Below are 22,447 nucleotides of genomic sequence, written 5' to 3'. Positions count from 1 at the left end.
AGACATGGGGCAGGCAGAGAGCATGGCTGGGGCATCTTCCTCCTTGGGAGCTGTCAGTAGTCCTTATGTGGGCAGAAGATCTCTGTCCACTGCTGCTGGAGGGGGCCGGCTCCTTTCCCCACCTGCTCATATTCTGACTTCCTCTCTATCAGAAAAGTGGCCACGATGCAAAGGCAGGCTTGTGTCTTTTCTGCCCCTCCCCGGGTAAATGCTTAGCTGCCCCAGTCCAGACTTACTGAGCTCTCTTCCTCCTCCTCCCCAGCTGCCCTCTGCCCATGTCGCCCACAGCTCTGGCCTCATCCTTCACCTCCCTTTCTGATTCTGCCTCCACTGTTTCACCTCCCTCCTCCCCACCCAGCCTGATGCCTGGTCTTTAATAGTAAATGAAAAGCAGGAAGGGGTAGCAAAACATTCTCTCATTGTGACCCCTTCTCACCTTCCTGCTAATGAAAGAAAGGAGAGAGAGAGAGGTATTAAAGATGAGACATGAGTAGCAGGTCAGATCAGCTCGAAGAAGATGGAGAAGTGCCTGCCAGAGGGGCCCGGCCAGGCAATGAGGAAATGACAGAGAGGGCAGAGGACAAGAGAGCTTCAGGGCCCAGCTGAGAGGCTGAGGTGAGGCTGCCCTCTGTGCAGGGGAGCAAAGGCTGGCAGGGCCCTGGGGCTAGCCGGGGGTTGGCAGCCTTGCAGATAGCCACATGGCCCTCTGGGAGGGCCGGAGGGGAGAGCAGCGGTCAGATTGCCTGTCCTCCCTGTACAGGTCAGGCTAAGATGCAGGCAGGGCTGGCAGAACAACCCCGAGGGCTGGTAACTTTATGTGTTTATCTGCAAGGCTAGAGAATGGGCAGCTGCAGGAAGATGGGGAGCAGAGGGCAGGGGATGGAATACCCACCCTGGGGGCTTGTCAGCTGCTGGGGCAGGAAGCTCCTCGGAGTAAAGGTGCCTCCTCCAGACACAGGTGTGTGTGGGATGGGGGGCCACGGGGCGAGAGAAGAAACTGGGTTCCCCTGGGGTATCCTGGGGCTTCCCTGAGCTTAGTCAGGTTGGTAGGAGACAGGGCACTTCCCTCAGACCTCTGTACGGGGTTCCTCCAGCTTGTGGGGGAGGTGTCTGTGTGAGCAACTAGTGGTCCCTGGAGGCTTGGCAGAAGAGGAGCGAAGGGGCTCAACAGGGTTTGAGGGGAGCTTGTGCTTGTGCAGGAAGATAGGGGCCCAGCAAGGCTTGCAGGGGCAGCTGCATGCCCCCCAGGTGACATTTTGGGAGCCTTGGAAGGACTGGCTACTGCTGCTACTTCCCCAGTCCTTTCCTATGTGGCTTGAAGATGGGCTGCCCTTCTCTTCGACATGGGAAGTCTCCAGATAAATCAGCTTTCCCCCCGGTAAAGCCCTGCACACATCCCACCCATGGCCAGCTCTCTGGATAGACCAGCAGTTCCTGGGAGAAGCTCCACCCCCAGCTGCCCCCACTCTCAAGTCTCCAACTTCTCCAACAGGCATCTGGGAGGGCAGGGTCCACCATGGAAGGGGTGACTCTCCAAAGGGAGTTCAGGCTCCCTCATGGAGGATGGGAGGACTTGGGGAAAGGGAATACCGGGCTGTCTGATATAGCAGGTACGAGGGGATCAGTGAGCAGTGAGCCTGGGACCTGGGCTTGGGGCTGAGTGGGAGGGATCGCGGTGGAAAGCCGCATCTGCATGGTGTTGGTCTGGGAGCTGGGCTCTGGAGGGCAGGCAGCTGGGGCAGGCTAGGCTGGAGGAGGGGAGAAAGTGCTTCAGCTTAATTAGGCGCTGGAATAGTGGCATTACCCATGCTAGCAGTAACTTTTAATTGTATCTCTTGAAATTGGTAAAATGGTGAGTCGGGCTGGGGAGGCATTGTTTAATACCTGAGAAGAGAAACAACAGAGACGGTGAGAAGAAGGACAAGCGGGGCACAGAAACACTCACCTGGGCAACCAGGCCTCCACTTACCTCCACCACGCTCTCCGAAGGCCTCTCACCCAGCGCAGCTTCCCTTTTGGCTTTGAATGCAAAGAGCACAGGGCTCATTCTCCACCCTCCCAAGACAAATCCCTGCCCCCTGCCCCTCCAACTGAGCATGCCTGCAACTAGAGGGGTATCCTGCCCCTCCTGACGGAGATGCGGCCAGCCAGGTCAGTGGACTGGGAGCTGGAACCTAGCTCTTCCACTTAATAGCTGTGTGACCTTGGGCAAGACGTTACACCTCCCTGTGCCTCCAAAGACCAGAAGAGCTCTGACGTTCCTTATTAATGTGGGCATTGTTGAGTCTAATTTAGCCACAGTCAGAGCCTTCCCGACATGGACTGTGTACGTTGGTTATGAGCTGGCACTGGTTCCTGGCTCCCAGCAACACAAGGAGGCTCTATTGGGTATTTGTGGGCACCATGTTAATCTGTCTCCTTCAAGCACAGGTTCTTCAAGAGATGAGCCATGCTCCTTTTTTGTTCCTATCCTTGCTGCTCAACCGGGTGGTAGGGACTCAGTGAAGTGAGGCCAGCACAGCATCAGCATGGGGCCGAGCATGAGAGCCCACGATGACTCTGTGTAATTGCTACAAAGGTATTCTGACTGCCCTGGCTCAGCACCAGGGACCCTTTGGACCACCAGAAACAGCTTGATGACTTCTTCTGGCTCAGCCACTTCCCTCAGCCACCACCAACCCTGCCCAGCAGGCATTTCAGGGCTCTTCTGCTGGAGCCCCTCTTATTTCTTACCCGTCCCCCACAGGGTGGAGGAGGTTGCCAGTTCCCATGCTCTGCTCATCCTCTGCTTTCTGTAGCACAAGAGGGAGCTGGGTCAGTGTTTGAGATCTGGAAGCACTCCATGTGGAGGCACATGACAGACAGGTCCCTAGAGGCCACTGCCTGGTCTGACCAGGGGCTGCAGTGTAAGAGGCGGGTGGGAGTGCACAGTGTGCAGTGGGCTATCAGCTCTGGAATTTAAACAACTGTGAAAATAATCAGTGACTCAATTACTGTACCCTGCTAGAAACAAAGGGGACAGCTGAAAAGCAGGTGGTGGTGGGGAATCATAAATGCAGGACAGCAGGTCAGTCGAACTCATGTACAGAAGGCGACATGACAGTGAGAGTCTCCATGGAGCTCTAAGAGCCCTAAGTCCTGCTTAGAAAACAAGTCACGTATCCCAGCTGGTGTGACCTGTCCTCTGATGCTGTCTGTTGCAGCATCATGTCATCCTGGCTGCCAGTGAAGGCTGCAGACCAGCATGAATCCTACGAGAGTTTTTCAGCTCAAGCTTATGTCTTGCTAGGACCCTGGCTTTCCAGTGCTTGGCACAGGGCACACAGCAGGTTCTCAGTAGGTGGTTGTGACATGGAAGAATAAGTGCCTGAATTAATGAGTGAGTGCACAGTTCTGGCCAGTTTGCTGGGGGGTTGTTTGGATGGAATTTAATTCTCATGCCATCTCTCCTTCTAATTCTTTTCCATTTGGGACTGTGAAGATGAAACTAAGTCCTCCTGTGCTTAGGGAAGGGGTGGGTGAGGTGGAAGAAGGTAGAGGTGTCAGTAGGAGGAGCAAAGCAGGCCTAGAGGACATGGCCAATGGGGATACAAAGCCTGAAGCTGGCTTCTTTTGTCTGGAATGAATAATTCAACACCTCAGTGAACCAGCAGTCTTCAGAGAACCTTGGGTGTGTGAGGTGGGTGGCATCCTCACTGGGCCAGGGTTATCAGGACCCCTGGTCTGACCATCCAAGGCGCACCCTGGTGCCGTCTCTCTCCTTGCTCCTCACTCCTGCTACTAAGGCCCCCTGAGATTAAGCCTAAAACTCCATGGAAATTCCCCCACCCAAATCTCCCAGGAACCCACACCCAGGGGCAATAAGTGGCCTCCATGCCACCCAGGCCCCAGCCATCCAGGCCTGGGGTCTGAAACTGCCGAGCAGGGCCAAGGCTCACCTGTAGGCGATCCCTGCTTTGACTGCGGGTCCACATGGGCTCCTCCAGACTTGAAGGAGAGAGTCTTCACTCCCCGCTGCTTCTCCAGCTCCCCTAGGGAATGGAGAGTCTCATGAACAGAGAGAAACCCTCTCCAGTGCATGCTAAGAAACATGGACCTCAGAGTCTGGCACGCCACTTCATGGCAAGTTAAGTACCCTGTGGAGCCTCAGTTTCTTCATCTGTATGTGGGGATGATAACATGCACCTGAGTGTCAGACAGGCAGTAGAAGAGGTTAGGAAGAGCAAGGTGGGCTGTGTGGGCTATTTGGTTCTGACATTTGCTAGCTGTGCAGCCTTAGGCAAGTTACTGAACTTCTCTGTGCCTCACTTGAGGGACAGCAGTGGCCACTTTCAAGTGTCATTAAATCATTAAGAGGACTTAGAGGAGGAAATACACGAGGCATTCAGAACAAGGTCTGGCTGTGGCAAGTACTCAATAAATATTAGCTTTTATTACAATGTTTAAGAATCACTTGGCACAGCAGACCTTAGCATGGTTTGGTGAGGTCTAGTCTGCTGCTGCGCTCCTCACAACACCGAGTCCCCACACAACACACAAACCCCAAAACTAAAACCACTTGTCCTGAGTGCTTGAATCCCAGCATCGATCAAAACGAAATATTCCTACTGAACTGCGATCTGCTCCTCTCCTTGCAGAGGGGCTTCCTCAGCTTTGGAGAAAATAACAAGGAGTCCAAGGAACCTCGGTGCAAATCTTGTTTTGTTACTGACTTATGAACTTGGGCAACCTCCTTGGGTTCTATTAGATTCAGTTCCTTATTTATAAAAACGAGAATACTACTATGTCATGGAAAGCTGTGGCAATAATTATACAACACAGTAAGTGCGGCGTTCTGCTCAGGGCTGGGCACAATATTGGTGCTCAATAAACAGTAGCTGTTGTTGATTCTCTTTCTCCTTTCTAGCCGCCTCCCTGCTTCCCTGCCCGACCCTGCACCTCCCCTCAGCTGCTCCTTCCTTTTCTCTCCACCTGAGGAATAAGAGCAAAAGGTGAGCCTCTCTCCATACCTCCTCGCTCACCCCTACCCACCCTCTAGACAACAAGAGAGGATATTCATCCCCTGACATACAGATTCTGGTGAAACCTACTCCTTTTTGCTCTGGGGAGATATACAGTGTGCTGCTCCCAGACTGATGGGGAGAAGGTGCCTCTACCAGCAATGTTGGTGCCCGTGGACCCGCTGTGGCTCCTTAGAACTGTGTGGAGCCACCTGTGACATTTTGGCAATGAGAAATTGCACCTCTGAGCCTCCAGGGCAGCCCTCTTGAAAAGAATCTGTTGTACTGGTGAACTCAAGTATGCCAAGAGTACAGAAAGGGAATTTACAAGCCACCACCACTGCCCCCCCACACACAGTTACTGGAGTTATATAGGCTAGTCTAGTGGGGTTTTATTTGTTTGAAGTTGGTTTAGTTTTGGTTGTTTTCTTAGGACACTGTCAACAAAACCTCTTCACTCTCTCCCAAAGTAGAAAGTACATAAATCTCAAAATCAGACTTAAACGCAAATGCCAGCTCTCTTGCTTTTAGTATGCATGACCTTGGACACACCCCTTCACTTCTCTGAGTCTTATGTGCAAGTGGGGACAATGCACCTACTGTGCAGCAACACTCTGAGGATTAGCAGAACATAAGCTAACTGCCTAGCATCTAGTAGGTGATCCAAAACAGCGATTAAAAAGCAGCACTCTGATATGGCCCCTGCGCAAAGTTTCCCACTGCACTTCCTGTTGCCTAAGGGATTTTTATGAATTTAGAAAAACTTTTCAACTCAGTGGCCGCATAAGGCAGACCTGAAGTCTAGTTTTATTTTCTGTTTTACTTTTTGAATCCATTCTTATTTCATTACCTTCAAGGCTCTCTGAAGCCACAGCAAGGCTTCAACAGTAAAGGCTTGCAAACAGGCATAGGCTGCAAGTCATCACTGCTCTTAAGCCGAAAAGCAACCAGTGAACCACCCAGACATATGAAGAGACCTATGCTTTCGAAAATGCCTGAACTGGTACAATCAAGAACAGAAAAACCCAGATAAGGGACAGCCAGAAAACCAGCCTGAGCTCTTTAAAAAGATAATTATTATGAACAATTAAGTGGGGGACTATTTGAGATTAAGAGATGAAAGAAATGAAACAACCAGATACAGTATGAGAACTTGGCCTGGATGCAGGGGGAGGCTGGGCAGGGAGTTCAGCGGGAGAGAAGCTGGGCCCCAGAGTCTTTGGCATGCGTGCCTGCCTAGGTCGGTGGGCTCAGTCCCCTGGTCCACCACAGCAGAGTTCTCAGTTCCAAGGGGCCCACCTGCAGCCTCAGACCCTGAGTAGGTGTGCACACACATGGGAATGCTCTAGCCTCCCTCACTCTGATTGTGAGTGTACCTACATGCGGCCGTGATGGTGCAGTGGGCTGCAGGAGGGTTCAGGACGACGGGGGGGGGGGGTCCCTGGCTCACCCCACACTCACTGTAAAGTGGAGAAAGGAGTCAGAGCCATGTCTTTCTACAAGCCGACTCTGCCCCTTGCTGACTGGGAGCTGGCCCGCCCTCTCTGCCCACCTCCTCAGAAAGCCTGGGGTGCACTGTGCCCTTACACTCTATCCGGATCTGCTCCAGCTCTGTCACCTCCGCAATGGACTCCTTCAGGTCCTCCACAAACTTCTGCATCTCGTCCGAGCCCAGGGCACAGAAATGCAGCAGCTGCTTCTTCTCAGAGCCTGACAGCGGGGTCACCAGGGTGATGCCATGAGAGTAATCTGCAAACCAGACCCGAGCCCATGGGCCATGAGTGGCAGCAGGTGAGGCAAGAGCCAGCCCAGCATGCCTGCCCCTCCACCCTCCCTACAGCCCTCAGCTTTCCCTAACCATTCTCTGCCCATCTCTGCGTCCCACTGAGACTCACACTCATTCTCAAAGAGGTGGAACTGCATGCCCAGCAGGCCAACCGACTTGCAGAAGGTGTACGTGGAAGAGCTCTTTTTCTTCGGACAAAGTTTGAGAATCTTTCCAGAAGAGGGAGACAGAGATGCACGGGTGGGTGTTCACAGGAATGGGCCCACCTGGATGCATGAACTCCTAGGGGCGATCCGAGCACACAAGCAAACACACCACAAAGATACATGCACACTTATATACTTAGGATGCATTCACACATATGTACATATATATGTACATCTATATGCACACACACATACACATATATAAACACCCACTGTAAAAAAATTATTTATGTTTTGTTACTGCATAAAAACCTTCCAGTGGCTATTCCCACTGCACTTAGAAGAAGCCAATCCACATCTCCTGCCCCACCCAATCTGGCCCCTCCCATCCTCTGGTTTATGCTTAAGCCACACTCTCTTCCTTCTGTAGCTTGAACAGGGCAGGCACAGTCCACTGAAGGCCCTTTGCTCATTCCCTCTCCACAACTCTCCCTGAAGTTTTTTGCATAGCTGAGTTACTAATTACTTAGATCTTAAATAAAATGCTACCTCCTTAGAGATTCCTCTCTTGACCATCTTATCTAAAAAAACAAACAAAAACAAAATAAGCAAACAAAAAAATCCACCTTAACACTAGTCACTCTCTGTCCTGTCACCCTGCATTATTGTCTTTATAGCACTTCTCAGTTGGATATTATCTTCTTAATTATTTTTTTTATCTCGTTTCTCTACTAAAATGGAAGCTCTGTACGCCCAGTGCTCACTACACACAGACCTCTTGAGCACTTTCTGTGAGCTGCACTCTGGACACAGGAGACGGGGAGACAGAGAGCCCTACCCTCAGAGTGTTTAGGCTTCAGTGGAGAAGATCCTCAGTATCAACAGAGCATAACCAAAAAACAACAAAAAAAAAAACAAGCAAATGAAAACAAAGTGAAGATATAGATAAATATGGTAATTTCAGAAACTGAGAAGTGTTTTGAAGAAAGTGAAATAGGGTAAGGACACTGACTGGCAAGCTCCCGTGCACAGTGGACAGGAAGGGCCTGTGTAAGGAGGGGTGTTTACATTGAGACCTGGATGAAGCGAGGGGGTATTAGGGCAAAGGCGCAAAGGTGGAGGGTAGGTGGGATGAGGGGCGGGAGCTTTTCAAGCAGAACGAGCAGCAGGGACAAAAGCCTGAGACGGAATGTGTCTGGTCCATGGGAGGCAGCCTGTGGGGTAAGATGCCAGAGCAGCCAAGGAAGAAGCGAGGGTATGAGGTCAGAGGACCTGGAGGCCCTGGGCTGGGAGGCGTGGCGCCCTCCTGCCACATGGGAAGCCAGGGCCAGGTCTGAAGCATTGCAGGCAGGCCTGATCTGCACTCTGGAAGGGTGACTCTGGCTCCGTGGAAGATGGATCTTAACATGGGACCATTAGATTTGGGTTAACTTTAGAGGTAGTGTCAATGGGACTCCTGGATGGAGAGGTTATAGGGTACAAAGGAAAGACAGAAACCAAATCCTGTTCACCACTGTTTCCCAGCACTTGAAACAATGCCTGGCATACAGTGGACGTTCATTAAACTTATGTGGAATGGGTACCTGTTTTCAAAGACCAAAGAATGAGGACTATGCAGATGTGGGCACACACGCACACTCACACGCACAGGCACGGCAGTATCGCTCCAGCCTGGTGACAGTGTATAACCCACTTAGAGCCGACCAGCACCGTACACTGGGTGTGGGACATGAAGTGCATTCTTGTACCCTGCCCGATCCAGGCTTCCTATAATGTGGAGAAGAGGAGGGTTCCGGATCTAATTCATTTCCACCATGACTGTGAAAATCCTTTCAGCTCTCTATGCCTCAGTATCATAACTTGTAAAGTAGAAATGATCCTATCTGCCTGAGCTACCTTATACCCCATGATGTGAAAATGCCACAAACAAGGTCAATCAACCACTAAGAACACAGCATTGGGTGTGAAATCTGGGAGGGCACCTTCCGCCCCTCTCTGTGGGTCCTTGCTAAGGCAGAGACTGCTCTGGGCCAGTCCGCTCACCACCAGCAGGTCATTGAAGAGGAACACTTCCCTCTGATGTGCAGCCTGCTTCTGCAGCTTGTTCACGTCCGTCACCTCAAAGAGCCGGCTGCAGCAGACCAGGCGGCGATGGGGCGCCGACAGCACCTGGAAAGAGGCGTGTGCTCAGCAGGAGAGGCCCAGAGACAACAGCCCCCACACACTGCACAGCACCCACTGCCCAGAGGAGCACATGGGGGCTCAGGGCTCTACTGCAGAATCTGAACTTGACCCTATGCCTCCTCTCTCCTCATTGGGGTTCTTTCCCCTTCATCGTGCTTTCTAGCAAGCAAGGCTGGTGGAGAAGGGCTCATTATGCTGGAGTAAATGAGGAGATGAAGGGGAGGGAAAGGCAGTTAATAAGCACTTTCAGACTGTTCACAGTCAGTCACTGTCAACCCATTTCCCTCCACGACTTTCTGGAGGGCCCCCATGTCCCAGGCTGTGGCCGACAGGAGAGTACTCTCATTCCTTTCCACTGCCCACCTAAACATGTGTGCAAGAGGGAGGAGACTTAAGGGACATGTCAAATCTGCTGCCGGGTGTAAAACGATCTATTCCACTGGCTTCTGCAAACCAGGGAGATGCTAAAACTTCAGCAATATAGGCTCTGGGCAGAAAAGGACAGAAGAGCCAGTGTGCAGCCTCAGACGAGATCCCCACAGTGCTGCCCAGCAATCCAGGACAGAGGAGCTGGAGACAGAGCCCAGAGCCCACTCCACACCCTTTGTCTTTAAAGGATGAAGAACCTCTGCTGGCATGTCAGTGGAGTAGTAAACTACAGAGAAAGCTCACCTTAAAAATCACTGCAAAATCACGCACAGTGCCTGTGACACCGGTCACAACTGAGGGGCACCCTGATGGTCCTAAAGCCTACGTTAGCCTCTCTTCTGTGTTCTATCCAGTAGGACCAGCCAGGAGTTCCCAGTATCCACCCCATCCAAAACCTCCCTATCAGCGCCATCCAGATGTGTCAATCCTAGAGCACTGGGTAGTCTTGCCCGACACCTCACCTCAGTCCCTCCTGCCACAGCAGCGGGGAGCAGAGGCCATGAAGAAGTGAGCAAAGGGAAACAGTGGGTGCAGTACACAGCACAGAGTGGGGACTCAGTACCTACTTAGTGCACAAGCAATGGGAAATGGCTCTGAGAGGCCAGGAGAAGAACGGGAGGAGATGTCAGGAAGAAAGAAGAGAAAGGAGATGGGAGATGGCAGAGCTTAGCAGACACAGGAGAGGACGAGACCCCCACGGGGGAGGGGACTGCTCTGCAGTGAGCACTCACTGTCTTCATGCCCACGATGGACTTCTCCACCTTGGCGACATAGGTGACATGGTCCTCATTGGACTTGAGCTCCTTCTGCTGTATCCTTTCGTAGATGCCTACCACCAGTTCCCTGGGGATGTCAGCTCCATCATCCACACCTGGAGTGTGAGAAGGGAGGCGGGGAGGTGGAGGAGGCGGGAGTCAGAGGCCCGGAGGCAGAGAGGGGAAGCCCCCTACCAGGCTGATGCTCCTAAAGGGTGGCCTTGATTTTGCCCTGTTCCTGTTCCAAAGCCTTCAGTGGTTGGCTCCCCATAGCCATTAAATTAAGGACAAACTCCTTAGCCAAGCACCAAGACTACTATAATACGGGCCCAACACACATTTCCAGCCTCATCTTCACCTGTCCCAGAACCTCCACTCCCACCTTCCAGGCCTCTTTCCTCATCTCCAGATTCAGCCTCCACGCTCCTGCTGTGCCTTTGCTCCCGCAGGCCTCTCTCGTCCTCCTCTGGGCATTCTCCTAAATCCCCTCCCCCACCCCACCGTGAGGGCATCTTGAAGGCCAATGTTCTGGCTTGAGATATTATTGTTATTATTATTTTTTCATATTTCCCCTCTTAGGCCTTCCCCTTCCTTCCAATAGGGAGCACAGTGCTCAGTGATGAGTTGGTGAATGGGTGGCAAAATTCTTCCCCCACTAGAAACGTGGGGGCAGACATTGACTGAAGAGGAGCAGGGCAGCCCCATGTGGCAATGCAGGAAGGAGACTCTCTACCATCACCTCCCTCAGATGTAGCAACATAAAAACAGACTTCTTTGGAAGCAGAAACAGAGAGACAATAAGATAATTTCTACTTTTTCTAAATGAAACACACTTCTTTGGTAAGAGGGAAACGTTGAAAATAAAGCAACTTTGGCAAGTGGCCTCAAAGGAGTTTTCTTACAACTGAGAGGACATTCACCTTCTAGGAGCAACTCTCTGTATTGACCCCGTTTCTTCTACATCTGGACTTGTTTCTTAAAGGTGGGTGAGTGGGCTGTGCTGTACCCCAGGGGGCTGGAAAGAATCAAGCTGGGGACAAGAAAAGGCAGAGATCCAGACAATGTATGCAGGCTCCCAGGTAAAGATGGCAGGTTACCTTATCTTTCTGAATATCTGGTAAAAAGGCTTTTTTTTTTTAAGTGAGAGAAGGGGATATAGAGAGACAGACTCCTGCATGCGTCCCAACTGGGATTCACCCAGTGACCCCTGTCTGGGGCCGATGCTCGAATCATTCGAGCTATCCTCAGTGCCCAGGACCAATGCTCGGACCAGCTGAGCTATCCTCAGTCTGGGGATGATGCTCTAACCAATCAAGTCACTGGCTGCAAGAGGGGAAGAGGGAGAGAAGGGCGAGAGGGTGGGGAAGAGAAGCAGATGGTTGCTTCTCCTGTGTGCCCTGACCAGAAGTCAAACCCAGAACATCTGCACGCTGGGCCAACACTCTATCTACTGAGCCAAACTGCCAGGGCCAAAAAAAGACATTTTTATTTTTATTTTTTTCCCTTTTTCTTTTTTTGCATTCTTCTGAAGTTGGAAAAGAGGGAGGCAGTCAGACAGACTCCCTCATGCGCCTGACCGGGATCCACCCGGCATGCCCACCAGGGGGCGATGCTCTGCCCATCTGGGGTGTTGCTCTGTTGCCATTCTAGCACCTGAGGCAGAGGCCACAGAGCCATCCTCAGCGCCCAGGCCAATTTTGCTCCAATGGAGCCTTGGCTGCAGGAGGGGAAGAGAGAGAGACAGAGAGGAAGGAGAGGGGGAGGGGTGGAGAAGCCTCTCCTGTGTGCCCTGCCCGGGAATCGAACCCAGGACTCCTGCACACCAGGCCAACACTCCACCACTGAGCCAACCGGCCAGGGCCCCAAAAAAGACATTTTTGAAAGAGGCTACTCCCACAAAGACAAAGAGGATAGCAAAGGGCTGATAGCACCAAGAGGCCTGGAAAGTAGGTGGATGAGTAAATGGATTAGCAAACCTAAGGAAGTGGACAATGAAGCACCACAGAACCTAGAAGGCTCTAGAATTGGTGGCAATGGGATCTCTTAAAGTGGAGGTGAAGGTAGCCTAGAAACAGGAAAATAGGTTGAAAACCTAAAAAACATTTAGATTTCCCTATCCCTTCATCCACTACAGCAGAACAATGAAGGTTAATCCTCTGGAAGGGAAGAACTGCAAGTCCAGCCAAATGCGGTAGTCTGTGCTGAAAGCTTAGAGATGGAGCTGATGTCTATGTATTAAGAGACCCCCAGCTCTATTTACCTACAAGGATCTCAGAATGTTGGCAGCCAGACTCAGAGCCTCTGGACAACAGATTGGACATTTTTCTTCTGGGGAATCAACCAGTGCAAGAGAAAACACCTGCAGTGGGAGTCCCTCAAAGATACAGCTTAACTAAACCACCGTACAAGAAAGTACATCAGTCAGCAAGCAGCCCGCCTATACTCCCAGAGTGTTTAACCAGCTGCTTAGTTGCTCACTCTTAAATATAAATGGACAACCAAGTTTTGTCAATTACATATGAGAAAGAAGTATGGGGAAAACAGAAAATGGAAGCCAGAAGAAATACAGGCAAGCAGGAAGAAACTGAAACAAATAAAAACATAACATCAATGTATCTAAAGATATATAAGGTATTGCATCTACAAAACAAGAATAAAAAGCTATAGAAAAGAGAAACATTTAGAGAACAAAGAGTTGTTTAAAATGAAAAATATGACAACAGAAATGAAAAACAATAGAAGACTTGACAGGTAAAACTGAAGGATATGTTTAAGAAAGTCAACAAGAAGACAAAGATGGCAGATTAAAAAACATAAAAACTAAAAGATCAGGACCTGGTCACTTGGCTCAGTGGTAGAGCATTGATCCAGCTTGTGGATGTCCTGGGTTCAATTCCAGGTCAGGGCACACAGGAGAAGTGACCATCTGCTTCTCTTCCCCACCCCTTCTCTCTCTCCCTCTTCCTCTCCTGCAGCCATGGCTTGATTGATTTGAGAGTGTTGGCCCCGAGTGCTGAGATGGCTCCATTGAGCCTCTGCCTCAGGTGCTAAAAATAGCTTGGTTGCGAGCATCTGCTCCAGACAGGGTTGCTGGGTGGATAACAGTTGGGGCGCATGCGGGAGTCTGTCTCATTATCTTCTCTCCTCTCACTTAAAAAAAAATTAGAAGATCAAATAATGAATAATAGAAGTTCCATAAAAAGAGTATAGAGAAAATAGAGGGGGGAAATGAACAAATACAATATTTAGAAAACTTCCCACAATGGGAGGACTTGTGGTTTTAGACTGAAGGAACAACCCAGTGCCTAGTACAATAGATGAAAAAAACAAAACAAAACCATAACAAGGCACATCATCATGAAAATTCAGAACGCAAAGGACACAGAGAAGATTCTACAAATTTCCAGAGAGAGCAAAAACAAGTAGTAGCAAAAGATCAGAAATTGGAATGACAAAGTGTTCTGTAGCATTGTCAGTTAAAAGACAACGGAGCAACACCTTCAAAGTTCTGAGCTCAATGTTTTCCATCTGGAATTCTATTCCCAGCCAGACTCCCCATCAAGAGTGCAGATAAAAAAAGATATATTCAAACACACAAGCTCTCAAAAAGTTTGCTTCCAATGTACCTTTTTTTCTGGAAAAAGAAAACGTGTCTTTTTCTCTCTTAGAGAGGAAGCTATGAAATCTAGGAAACAGGATTCTAATACAGGAGCAAGGTGAAGGAGACCCCCAGGCGAGGATAAAGGGAGACAGCGGAATGACAGCTGTGCGGCTGTCCAGATCAGAGCAGAATTTGAGGCTCCAAGAGAGACAGCTCCCAGAAAATGAAATTCATGAATACCTCCTGGAGTTCAATGTGTTTAGAGAAACTTGACAGTGAAGGTGGCGATTCGGAGATGAATTAATGGCAGGTACATAGAGAACTAAGCAAATGGACAAAGAACACAAGGATTCACTCCAAGGAAAATAGAAATAGAAAGAAAGGATTTTTAAAAATGCTTATTGTATTGATTTTAGAAAGAGAGGAAGGGAGAGAGGGAGAGACAGGAATATCGATCTGCTCCTGTATGTGCCCTGACTGGGATCAAAGTGGCAACCTCTGTGGTCTGGGACAATGCTCTAACCAACTGAGCCATCTGATCAGGGCAAAATAGGAAGGATTTGTAATCATTAAATATACTTCAAGACTCAGCTTTGGACTGTGTCTACTTAGTTTCAATAACATAAACACTGATGGCACAAAAATGATGTTACAGCTATACTGAGAGCACGGGGCTGTGATGTAGTTTCAGTGGGAATGGGTTGGGGAAAGTGGATGAGAGAGAATTAAGTCCTTATATTGTAGAAGGGGAAATTGTTGTGATCTGAATTCGTCCCTGCCAAATATATACTTTTAGTATGAATTAGGTATTAGGAAGTGGAGCCATCAGAAGGTGCTAAGTCAGGAGGGTTTAGTTCTCATGAATGAGATTAGGGCACTTATGAAAGAGACTCCATACCTTCCAGCAAGTGAGGACATGGTGAGAAGCACCAAACTAGAACCAGGAAGTGGGCTCTCACCAGGCACTGAATCTGCCTGTGCATTGACCTTGGACTTCTAGCCTCCAGAACTTTTGAGAAACATGGCTATTGTTTACAAGCTACTCAGGCTGTGGAATTTTGTTATAGCAGCCTGAACAGACTAAGACAGCAATTAATAGATAATAGTTAAAAAATTTTAAATGAACAAGTAGCAGAGTATGAAAGAAACCACATACCAAAGTATATATACTGAATAATCCCAGTCATAGAAAGTTTGAGAACTGGCACAACCAGTTGATGGCAATGAAAGGTCAGAAGAGTTGTTACTCTTGAGCAGGGGTATTGAATGGAACGGAACATGAGAAAATGATCTGAGGTGAGGATAGTGATTTATATTCAGATCTGGATGTGATTCCATAGGTGTATAGGAATATAAACATTCATCAGGATCATAGAGTTATAGGCTTTACCGTGTGCATTTTTATACAACAACAAAAAACAGGAATAAGAAAAAAGCAGCAAAAGGAAGCACATTATTTAGTGATACAGCAGAAACAAAATGAAGGGCAAAGAAATAAAAAGAAAGTGGTTGTCTCTAAGGAGGAGAATGGTGAGAAGGGCAGGGACTAAATTTTTTTAGTAAGCCTTATAAAATTTTTTGAGTTTATTAAATAATGTTCATGCATAATTTTTATTTTTAAAATGTTAAAAAGAGAAAAATGCAATTGTGCACACATCATACCCTGCCAGTTTCCTTTGATCCCTGCCAGTGGTGCAAAGGATCAGTTAGAAAAGGACTTGGCTGATAGATTCCATACGTTATCTGCAGGGCTGACTTAAATGGAACCAAGACCTAGAAATCATGAGAAGTTATGAAGTAGGAAGGGCTGGCACCACCTAGGCAGCAGCTATGGGTCCAGGGCCTAGAAGTCCACCAATGGAGGCCAGTCCATGCAGGGCAAGGGGCATTGCCAAGGGACCTTGCTGCTTGGGGCATGGCAATGGCTCCCGGAAACTCCCCAGATGCCTGGCAGGCAAGTAACTTTTCCAGGCTGCTATGCATGACCCGGCCCAGAGAGCAGCATTCAGGGCGCTGGGCCACTGGAGTGACAACCCACAATCAAGCTCAGACTCACAGAATCGACACTGAACAGAACAGGCCAGGCCAGTGGCCTTGCCCCTCCTACTGCCCCCACCTCCTCACCTCGAAGGTTTCGAATGAAGTCCTCCAGCATCATCTTCCGGTCAGGCTTAATGTTGGGGCTGTACATGTCAGTGTTAAGGAGGATGATGGCGAAGGCCAGGATGAAGATGGTGTCAGGGTTGTGGAACTGCTGCACCACCTCGGGGTTGCACATGCAGTAGCGCTGGCTGTGGCAGGGACACATAGTAGGGGCTGAGGTCCCTCCCCACCCTTCCCAGCTTCAGCAAGGGGGGCTGTTAGGGGAAGAATCCAGATGGCAGCCTTCCCACCAACCCCGTGCCTGCACCCTGTTGACCTGCCCCTCTGAGGGGACAGGGCAGGTGTCACACACCCGCAGACCCCATGGCACCAATCTTGCACAGATCCTCAATAAAGATTTGCTCACTGACGGGTTGAGTGAGATGCAAGCAGGTCACCTGAGGGCCCTGTGCTGTTCCAGGTTGGGGAGCTCCAGGGATTCTGTCCCTTTTCTTTCTTCCCTTCTATCCAGCCCTCCTCTCCCACCTCACCAGGAGGGCTTCTCCTATCCCTTGACTGACCCTCCAGCACCCCCTGTCCCCCATGCCCACAACAAGTCTTCTTCCCACCCAGCCTCCCCTGTGCCCCTGGTCTGTGTTTTGAAGGGTGGGTGAAGGGAGGGGCTGCCGATGGGGGCCCTACCTGAAGGCCTCTATGAGCCGCTCCACCTTCTGGGCTTCCCCCTGCACACGGATGTGAGCCTGGAACTTGCGCAGGGCCTCGTCCAGCTCCATGTTGGAGAAGTCCATCTCATCCACCACGCAACTGAGGGCAGGCGGGAGAAGGGTCATGAGGAGAGGTCAGCCCCCAAACTTCCCCCATCTTACTGGAGCTGAGTCAAGTGCAGCCCACCAGTGGCTGGAAGACCCCACCCTGCTGGGGTGAGGGAAGGATTTAGGTCCCTGGGACCAACTAGGAGGGAACTGTTAGCGCCTCCCAGGCCGTACTCAACCCCAAAGGGTCTCCGTTTAATAACCTGAGACCCTCTCTCTTACCTCTCATCTGACACAATGGTCTATGATGCAGGTGACTGACTCTTGTCTCCAGTTCCCAGCTAAGCACTGGAGGCCCAGAGAGGATAGCTGGTTGCCCGAGACCTCAGGGCTAGGAGCAGGCTGAGCCTGCCAAACCCAAGTCCTTTCTTCTCAACGGCAGAGCGCCTCGGTGCCAAAGGTTGAAGATGTGCCTAAATACACTCCGCTGCCCTTCCAGAGACCTGTTAGGGATTTGCATGTCTGCCTAGCTCCCCTGTCCTGGTCTCATCTGGGTTTCAGGTGATGAGGTCTCCTCCTACACTGCTCTCACAGTTTGCCACCAGTTCCTGGGTCCTTCATTTGTAGCCAAGGAATCCCAGCTCTGAGGAAGTGGTGGCTATCAAGGGGACAAATCCACTTACTCTGGGAAGGGACAGTGTGAAAAACACAGACCCAGGGCCTGGGCCGACCACTGAATTTTTGTGACTTTAGCTCATACTCATCTGTTGGAGCCTCATTTTGTTCTTCTGAGAAGGAGGAGGTCAGAGTCCTGCTCCCCAAGGGCCCTTCCACATCCAAAAGGCCACCTCTTACCCTGGAGAGCCTGCCTCTGAAAGTGCCCCTTCCGTGTGTGACTGGGGCACCCGCCAGTCACCCCACTAGGCAGTCTTGTTCCTTTGGGTTGGCCTGCTCCTGGGGGTCCTCCCTTCCACCAGGTCCCATTTTTCCCTCTTTTGGGGTGCCTGTCCCCAGGGCTGTGAGCAGCAAGGCAGGAATCTAGGCTTGCCTGAGCAGCAGACCTAGTTTTCCCTGAAAATGGAAAAGCTCACATATGGTAGCAAGGCTTTCGGAGCCACCCCTCCTCTTTCTGCACCCATGCTCTATTCCAGTCCTCTCTGCTGGTCACGGTATACCCAGCCCCTCACTGCCCTCTGCAAGTGAGCAGCCCCTCTGTGCTCCCACAGCCCCTGGACACTCCGCCACAGCATCATGGCCCCAGACATCAACGTCCTGTTCACTGCCTGCCCGCCAGCCTGTGGAGGACTCGAGCCTGGCGTGAGGCTCATGGCCCAGCCCACAAAGGGACTCAGGGCAGTAGCTGCCAGAGCGGAGGGATGAGCCCTGGGCAGGCCCTTCTCCCGCCATCATCCTGGCTCCTGTATTGGGCCCATTGCTTGTGCAGAGATCCCAACTCAACCCTGGCTCTGCTGTCAATACTTAGGAGAAAGTAAGGGGAGAGGCCCACGTGGAGATGGTCATGGATCTGACGGTCCGTGGCTCTGCCTCCCCAACTTCTTTCAGGGGGACCAAGGGGAAGAGAGCATCACCAAGGACTTCCCTACAGAGGAGAGGGCTGGTAGGGGTTCTCCTCCCTCCGAGGACAGGGAGTAAGGCCATCTTCATGCTGGGAGCCTATCCTTGGCTTGGTGAAACCCAGCATTTTCTTGGGCTTGTCCTTCTGGACAGTAAAGGGGTGAGAGGGTGGACCTGGGAGGGAGGAGGGAGAGGTTGGCCCAAGCGTGAGAACTGGCACTGTCGGTGTCTGAGCATTTGCGATGGACAATTGGGTAGTAGGAGTCTCCAGGTTCAGTCTGATTCCTCAACAGCTTTTGTCACCTCCTCCCTGATCCCTCTCCAGTGGACTGTGAGCTCTGAGAGCAGCACGATGAGGCCCACAGCTGCGTGCCCCGTAGCCCAGCTCTGTCAGGAGTTACAGATCCAGTATGATTGAGCCATCTGGGGACGCTGTCTGTCCAAAGGAGGTGAACCAGTCATTCTTGAGCCAGGGAGACAGGAAAGGGATGGAGGAGACAGATACACAGAGACAGTGAGAGACATAGAGGACACAAAGAGTCAAGTAAGACAGAGAGAACAAGGAGAGAGAGATAGAGGGAGACAGACTGACAAGAGGTGTAGAGAACAAGAGAAGAACAGAAACAAGGGGAGGAAAAAGGAAAGGGAGAGAGAGAGAGAAAGAAGGAAGGGAGAGGGGAGGACGAGAAGGGGGGATGGAGAAGGAGGAGGAGGAGCAGGACAAGAGAGAGGCAGCGAGGGGAAGAAAACAGCAGACTGGCCCTGGTGGGCCTGGTAATGAAGCGGAGCAGGGTAAGCCATGCTGCACCTCTCAGCCAGGACACCCACCCTGACTCCTGCTAGGCCAAGGGGAAGGGCGATGCACTCCAGCCTGGCCACCCCTGTCGTGGGGCCTGCCTCCCTGTGAACCCCAGAGTGGCCTCTGGCTCCCCTGGTCTGGCACCTGGCTGCCCCCCAGGATTTGCCCCTGCAGTCTATCTATCTGCTCCTTACCTGGGTGCTGCCCTCTTCCCGCAGGCTTCCGAACCCTGAGCTCCTGGCACCCTGCGCCCCCATCAGTGCCCCTCCCAGAGCCTTCTTGCAGGTATCCTCTGCCCCAGCACTCTGGCTAGGCCTCACCCCACCATGAGGAGGATGGTGTCCAGAGGCCCAGGCACTGTGGGCAGTGGGCAGAGGGAGGCGGTGGAGCGACTGAGAGAGGGTGGGATCTGTTCGGCCAAGCACGATGGCTTCGTTCCCAGCCTTTCACTCAGGTGCCACAAAGCCATCTCGCTCGCTCGGGGCTGCAGCTGAAAGTTCCAATAATGAGCCCAGAGCCCGAGAGTCGAGGACTAGACAGGAGACACAGCCAGGTGGAAACACCAGCTCTCGAATAAGGAGTGTTACATAAATCAGTCATGGCCACTAGGATGATGTCGTTGCAGGGATACTTGGGCTGTGGGGTGGAATAGTCTCTACATCTTTGAAAACCCCATGGAAGGAGGCTTGTTAAAGTGCAGAGCCTTGAACCCCACCCTAGATCTAGCATACTCTCTAGAGGCAGGGCCTGGGAATCAGCATTTTCACAGCTCTCCTGCTGAATTTTAAAAATTTAAAACTAATAGCTGAGCTGAGTGCAAGGGTAGGAGGGGATCTGGCTCATGTGGGAGCTTCTAAAATGTGAGTCCACTAAGTTTGGGGACACCAAGAGATCAGCTCATGGGGGCACAAACAGATGTGGTTCCCGCCACATGCACTCACGTATGTTTCATACCTTCCTTCTTGTAATTGCCACCAAGGGGCAGCAGTGTTTAATGGACAGTTGGTGTCCCGGGGTTCTCAGATCCTAGAGGAAAAAAATCTCAATGTTTTCTGCAAAACTCCCAGATGAAAGGAAGTGCTGTGTTGAATGGTGGAAAGGCACTGTTATTCATCTCTGTAGAGTTGGGGTTGGGCCACGTGACCTCCTAGGACTCCCTACGCTGACGTTCTTTGACAAGGACCCCAAAGCAGCGAGGGCCTGCAGTCCTCTCTAAAGGCTCTGCGGGGGCTCCAGGATGGCAGGAGACTGAGTGAGCATCATTTCTAGCTGGCTTTGGAATATAGCTCACGATGACTGCTGCTCCCCCTGCCTCCTAGAGAAATACCACATGCCTTCCTGGTGGGGCCGGTGCCTCCTGGGGAAGGTGGCTGGGCAGAGGCCGCACTCTCTAACAAGCCTGCTCCAGGAGAATCTCACCGCAGGGTTTTACATCGCCCTGGAATCCCCCACCATCCCTGCTCCTCCCCACAGCAGGATTTTTTCTCACCCCTTAAGTAGAAGCTTTGGCCTGCACCTTGACCTCTACTATTTCCCCTCTCTTCTTACCCTTTTCTATTGCTTCTTATTTTGCAGATCTACCAGCACTTAAAATCTCCCCCTCCCTATCCTCTTTGCTGCCCTGTACTTCTCATGGGCAGCAGATAGCTGACAGTTTTTCAGAACCATCCTGCTGCCTCTACCTGAGACAGCCAACAACCATCTTTCTTGGTCATCTGTAAGGGGGAAAATGTCACGTGTTTCTGGGTGGTGTTTTCTGGTGAATAATATCCCCATTTTACAGAAAGGAAAACAGGCCTTACTTACTCCATGTTCCCACAACAAGGAAGAGCAGGTTTTGGGCTTCCTGCTTGTGAGGCCACCCCCCACGTCTAGGCCCTCTCCACCTCACTGGGGGGCCCTGACATTAGTGGGGGACACTCTTCTGTACTCTCTTTATTGAGTATTGTTTTATGTGACTAAGTGTGCAATGACAGTCCTCTCAATCCTGTATGATACCAATCAGTATCCTGTTACTTTTGATCACGTACGGGAAACCGAGGCTCGCAGGAGAGCCAGCCCTGTAGGGCGACTGCATCTATCGAATTCCTTGCTAGCATCTCCAGGGCCAGGCAAACCTGCCTCCTCCCCCTATCAACGTCTGGTGCTAATGTTCTCTCCTGGGAGTGGGGCTGCTATTTTACCCAGGTGCCTGGTGGGAGCCTGTGAGGGGCCCAGGGGGACACCTGGTCACAGCCACAGAGTCATGTGTGAGGAGCCTCTTCACTGTCAGCAGTCAATATGAGGCTGTGTGGCCACCCTGCAGTTTCAGAGCTGGCCTGGCACACTGACCCACAGCGGCAGACTAAATCCTTGATCTTCTACCTTCCCCTTTCTGGTCTGCTCTTCCTCCCACCCTTTTCCCTCCCTTTCTTCCAACAAACATGCATTTAGTGCCTCCCATGTGCAAGACACTGTTCTAAGAACCTAGCATAAGTGAAAACAGCACAAATACAGAGCCTGTTTTGATGAGAGAGACAAATGGCATTTAAAATAATTATTTCATTGTAGTTGTGACAAGTTCTATGTAGGCAAAAGACAGGGTTCCATGAGAGGACAAAAAAGTTGCATTTTGTATTGGTGTGTTCAGAAAGGTCTCTTTGAGGATGTCACACTTGAGCTGAGACTTGGAAGATGAGTAGGTGCTGTCCAAGAGAAGAGGAGGGGTGGGGAAGAGCTTTTGGGCAGAGTAGGGAAAGCATATGCCAAGGCCCTGTGGTAGGAAAGAACTTTCAAGGAACTAGAAAGGATCAGTGAGGGTGCAATGCAGACAGTGAAGGGGAGAATGGAGGTGGCAGACTGTGATACTAGAGAGGTGGGCAGGGGCTTAACCAGCCAAGAGCTAGAGTTTATACAGAATACAGAAGGAGACGATAAAGGATATGATCAGAGTGGTATGATCCAGTTTGTTTTCAGAAACCTTCTCTGGCTGTTAAGAAGAGAATAAAAGAAAAAGGAGGGCAGGGAACAAGAACGAAGCAGGGGCCCAGTTAGGATGCTGTTGCAGAAGTCCAAGTTAGAGATGATGGAATTTGGGCTAAAGTGGAAAGAGTGGAGACACATGGATGGACAATCTGAGATACCTCTTAGAAGAAGAGCAGATGGGACTAGGTGATGGAGAGGATGTAGGAAATGAGGAAATGAAGAAGTCAACGATGAGTCTCAGAGCTCTGGCTTGGTTGCTGGGGGCCTGGCGATCACTTTTTAGGATGAATTGATGATAGGGTGGACAGATGCTGGAGGAGAGATGGAGATTTCAGCTTTGGACACATTAAGTT

General features: G+C 50.9%; 1 protein-coding gene across 7 annotated transcripts in view; it reads right to left on the bottom strand.

Moving 5' to 3' along the window:
* The window catches only part of IQSEC3 (IQ motif and Sec7 domain ArfGEF 3), a 128,932-nt gene that overhangs the window by 5,105 nt on the left and 101,380 nt on the right, over positions 1-22,447 (bottom strand). For 3 of the 7 annotated variants that reach the window (XM_066258633.1, XM_066258634.1, XM_066258637.1), the window contains exons 6-13: positions 16,686-16,808; positions 16,026-16,192; positions 10,277-10,416; positions 8,976-9,101; positions 6,896-6,995; positions 6,588-6,749; positions 3,939-4,031; positions 1,970-2,019 (exon numbers count right to left, since the gene is read on the bottom strand). In XM_066258633.1, coding sequence (XP_066114730.1) covers positions 1,970-2,019; positions 3,939-4,031; positions 6,588-6,749; positions 6,896-6,995; positions 8,976-9,101; positions 10,277-10,416; positions 16,026-16,192; positions 16,686-16,808 — 961 coding nt within the window. Of the gene's footprint in view, positions 1-892; positions 1,885-1,969; positions 2,020-3,938; positions 4,032-6,587; positions 6,750-6,895; positions 6,996-8,975; positions 9,102-10,276; positions 10,417-16,025; positions 16,193-16,685; positions 16,809-22,447 lie in introns of all 7 variants that reach the window. The other 4 variants (XR_010729181.1, XR_010729180.1, XM_066258636.1 and 1 more) reach the window with 2 other exon arrangements.

The sequence above is a fragment of the Saccopteryx bilineata genome, chromosome 2, assembly GCF_036850765.1.
Source record: "Saccopteryx bilineata isolate mSacBil1 chromosome 2, mSacBil1_pri_phased_curated, whole genome shotgun sequence".
Lineage (NCBI taxonomy): Eukaryota > Metazoa > Chordata > Mammalia > Chiroptera > Emballonuridae > Saccopteryx > Saccopteryx bilineata.
The sequence above is the reverse complement of the archived record's forward strand: the minus strand, read 5'-3'. Positions and strand labels throughout refer to the sequence as shown.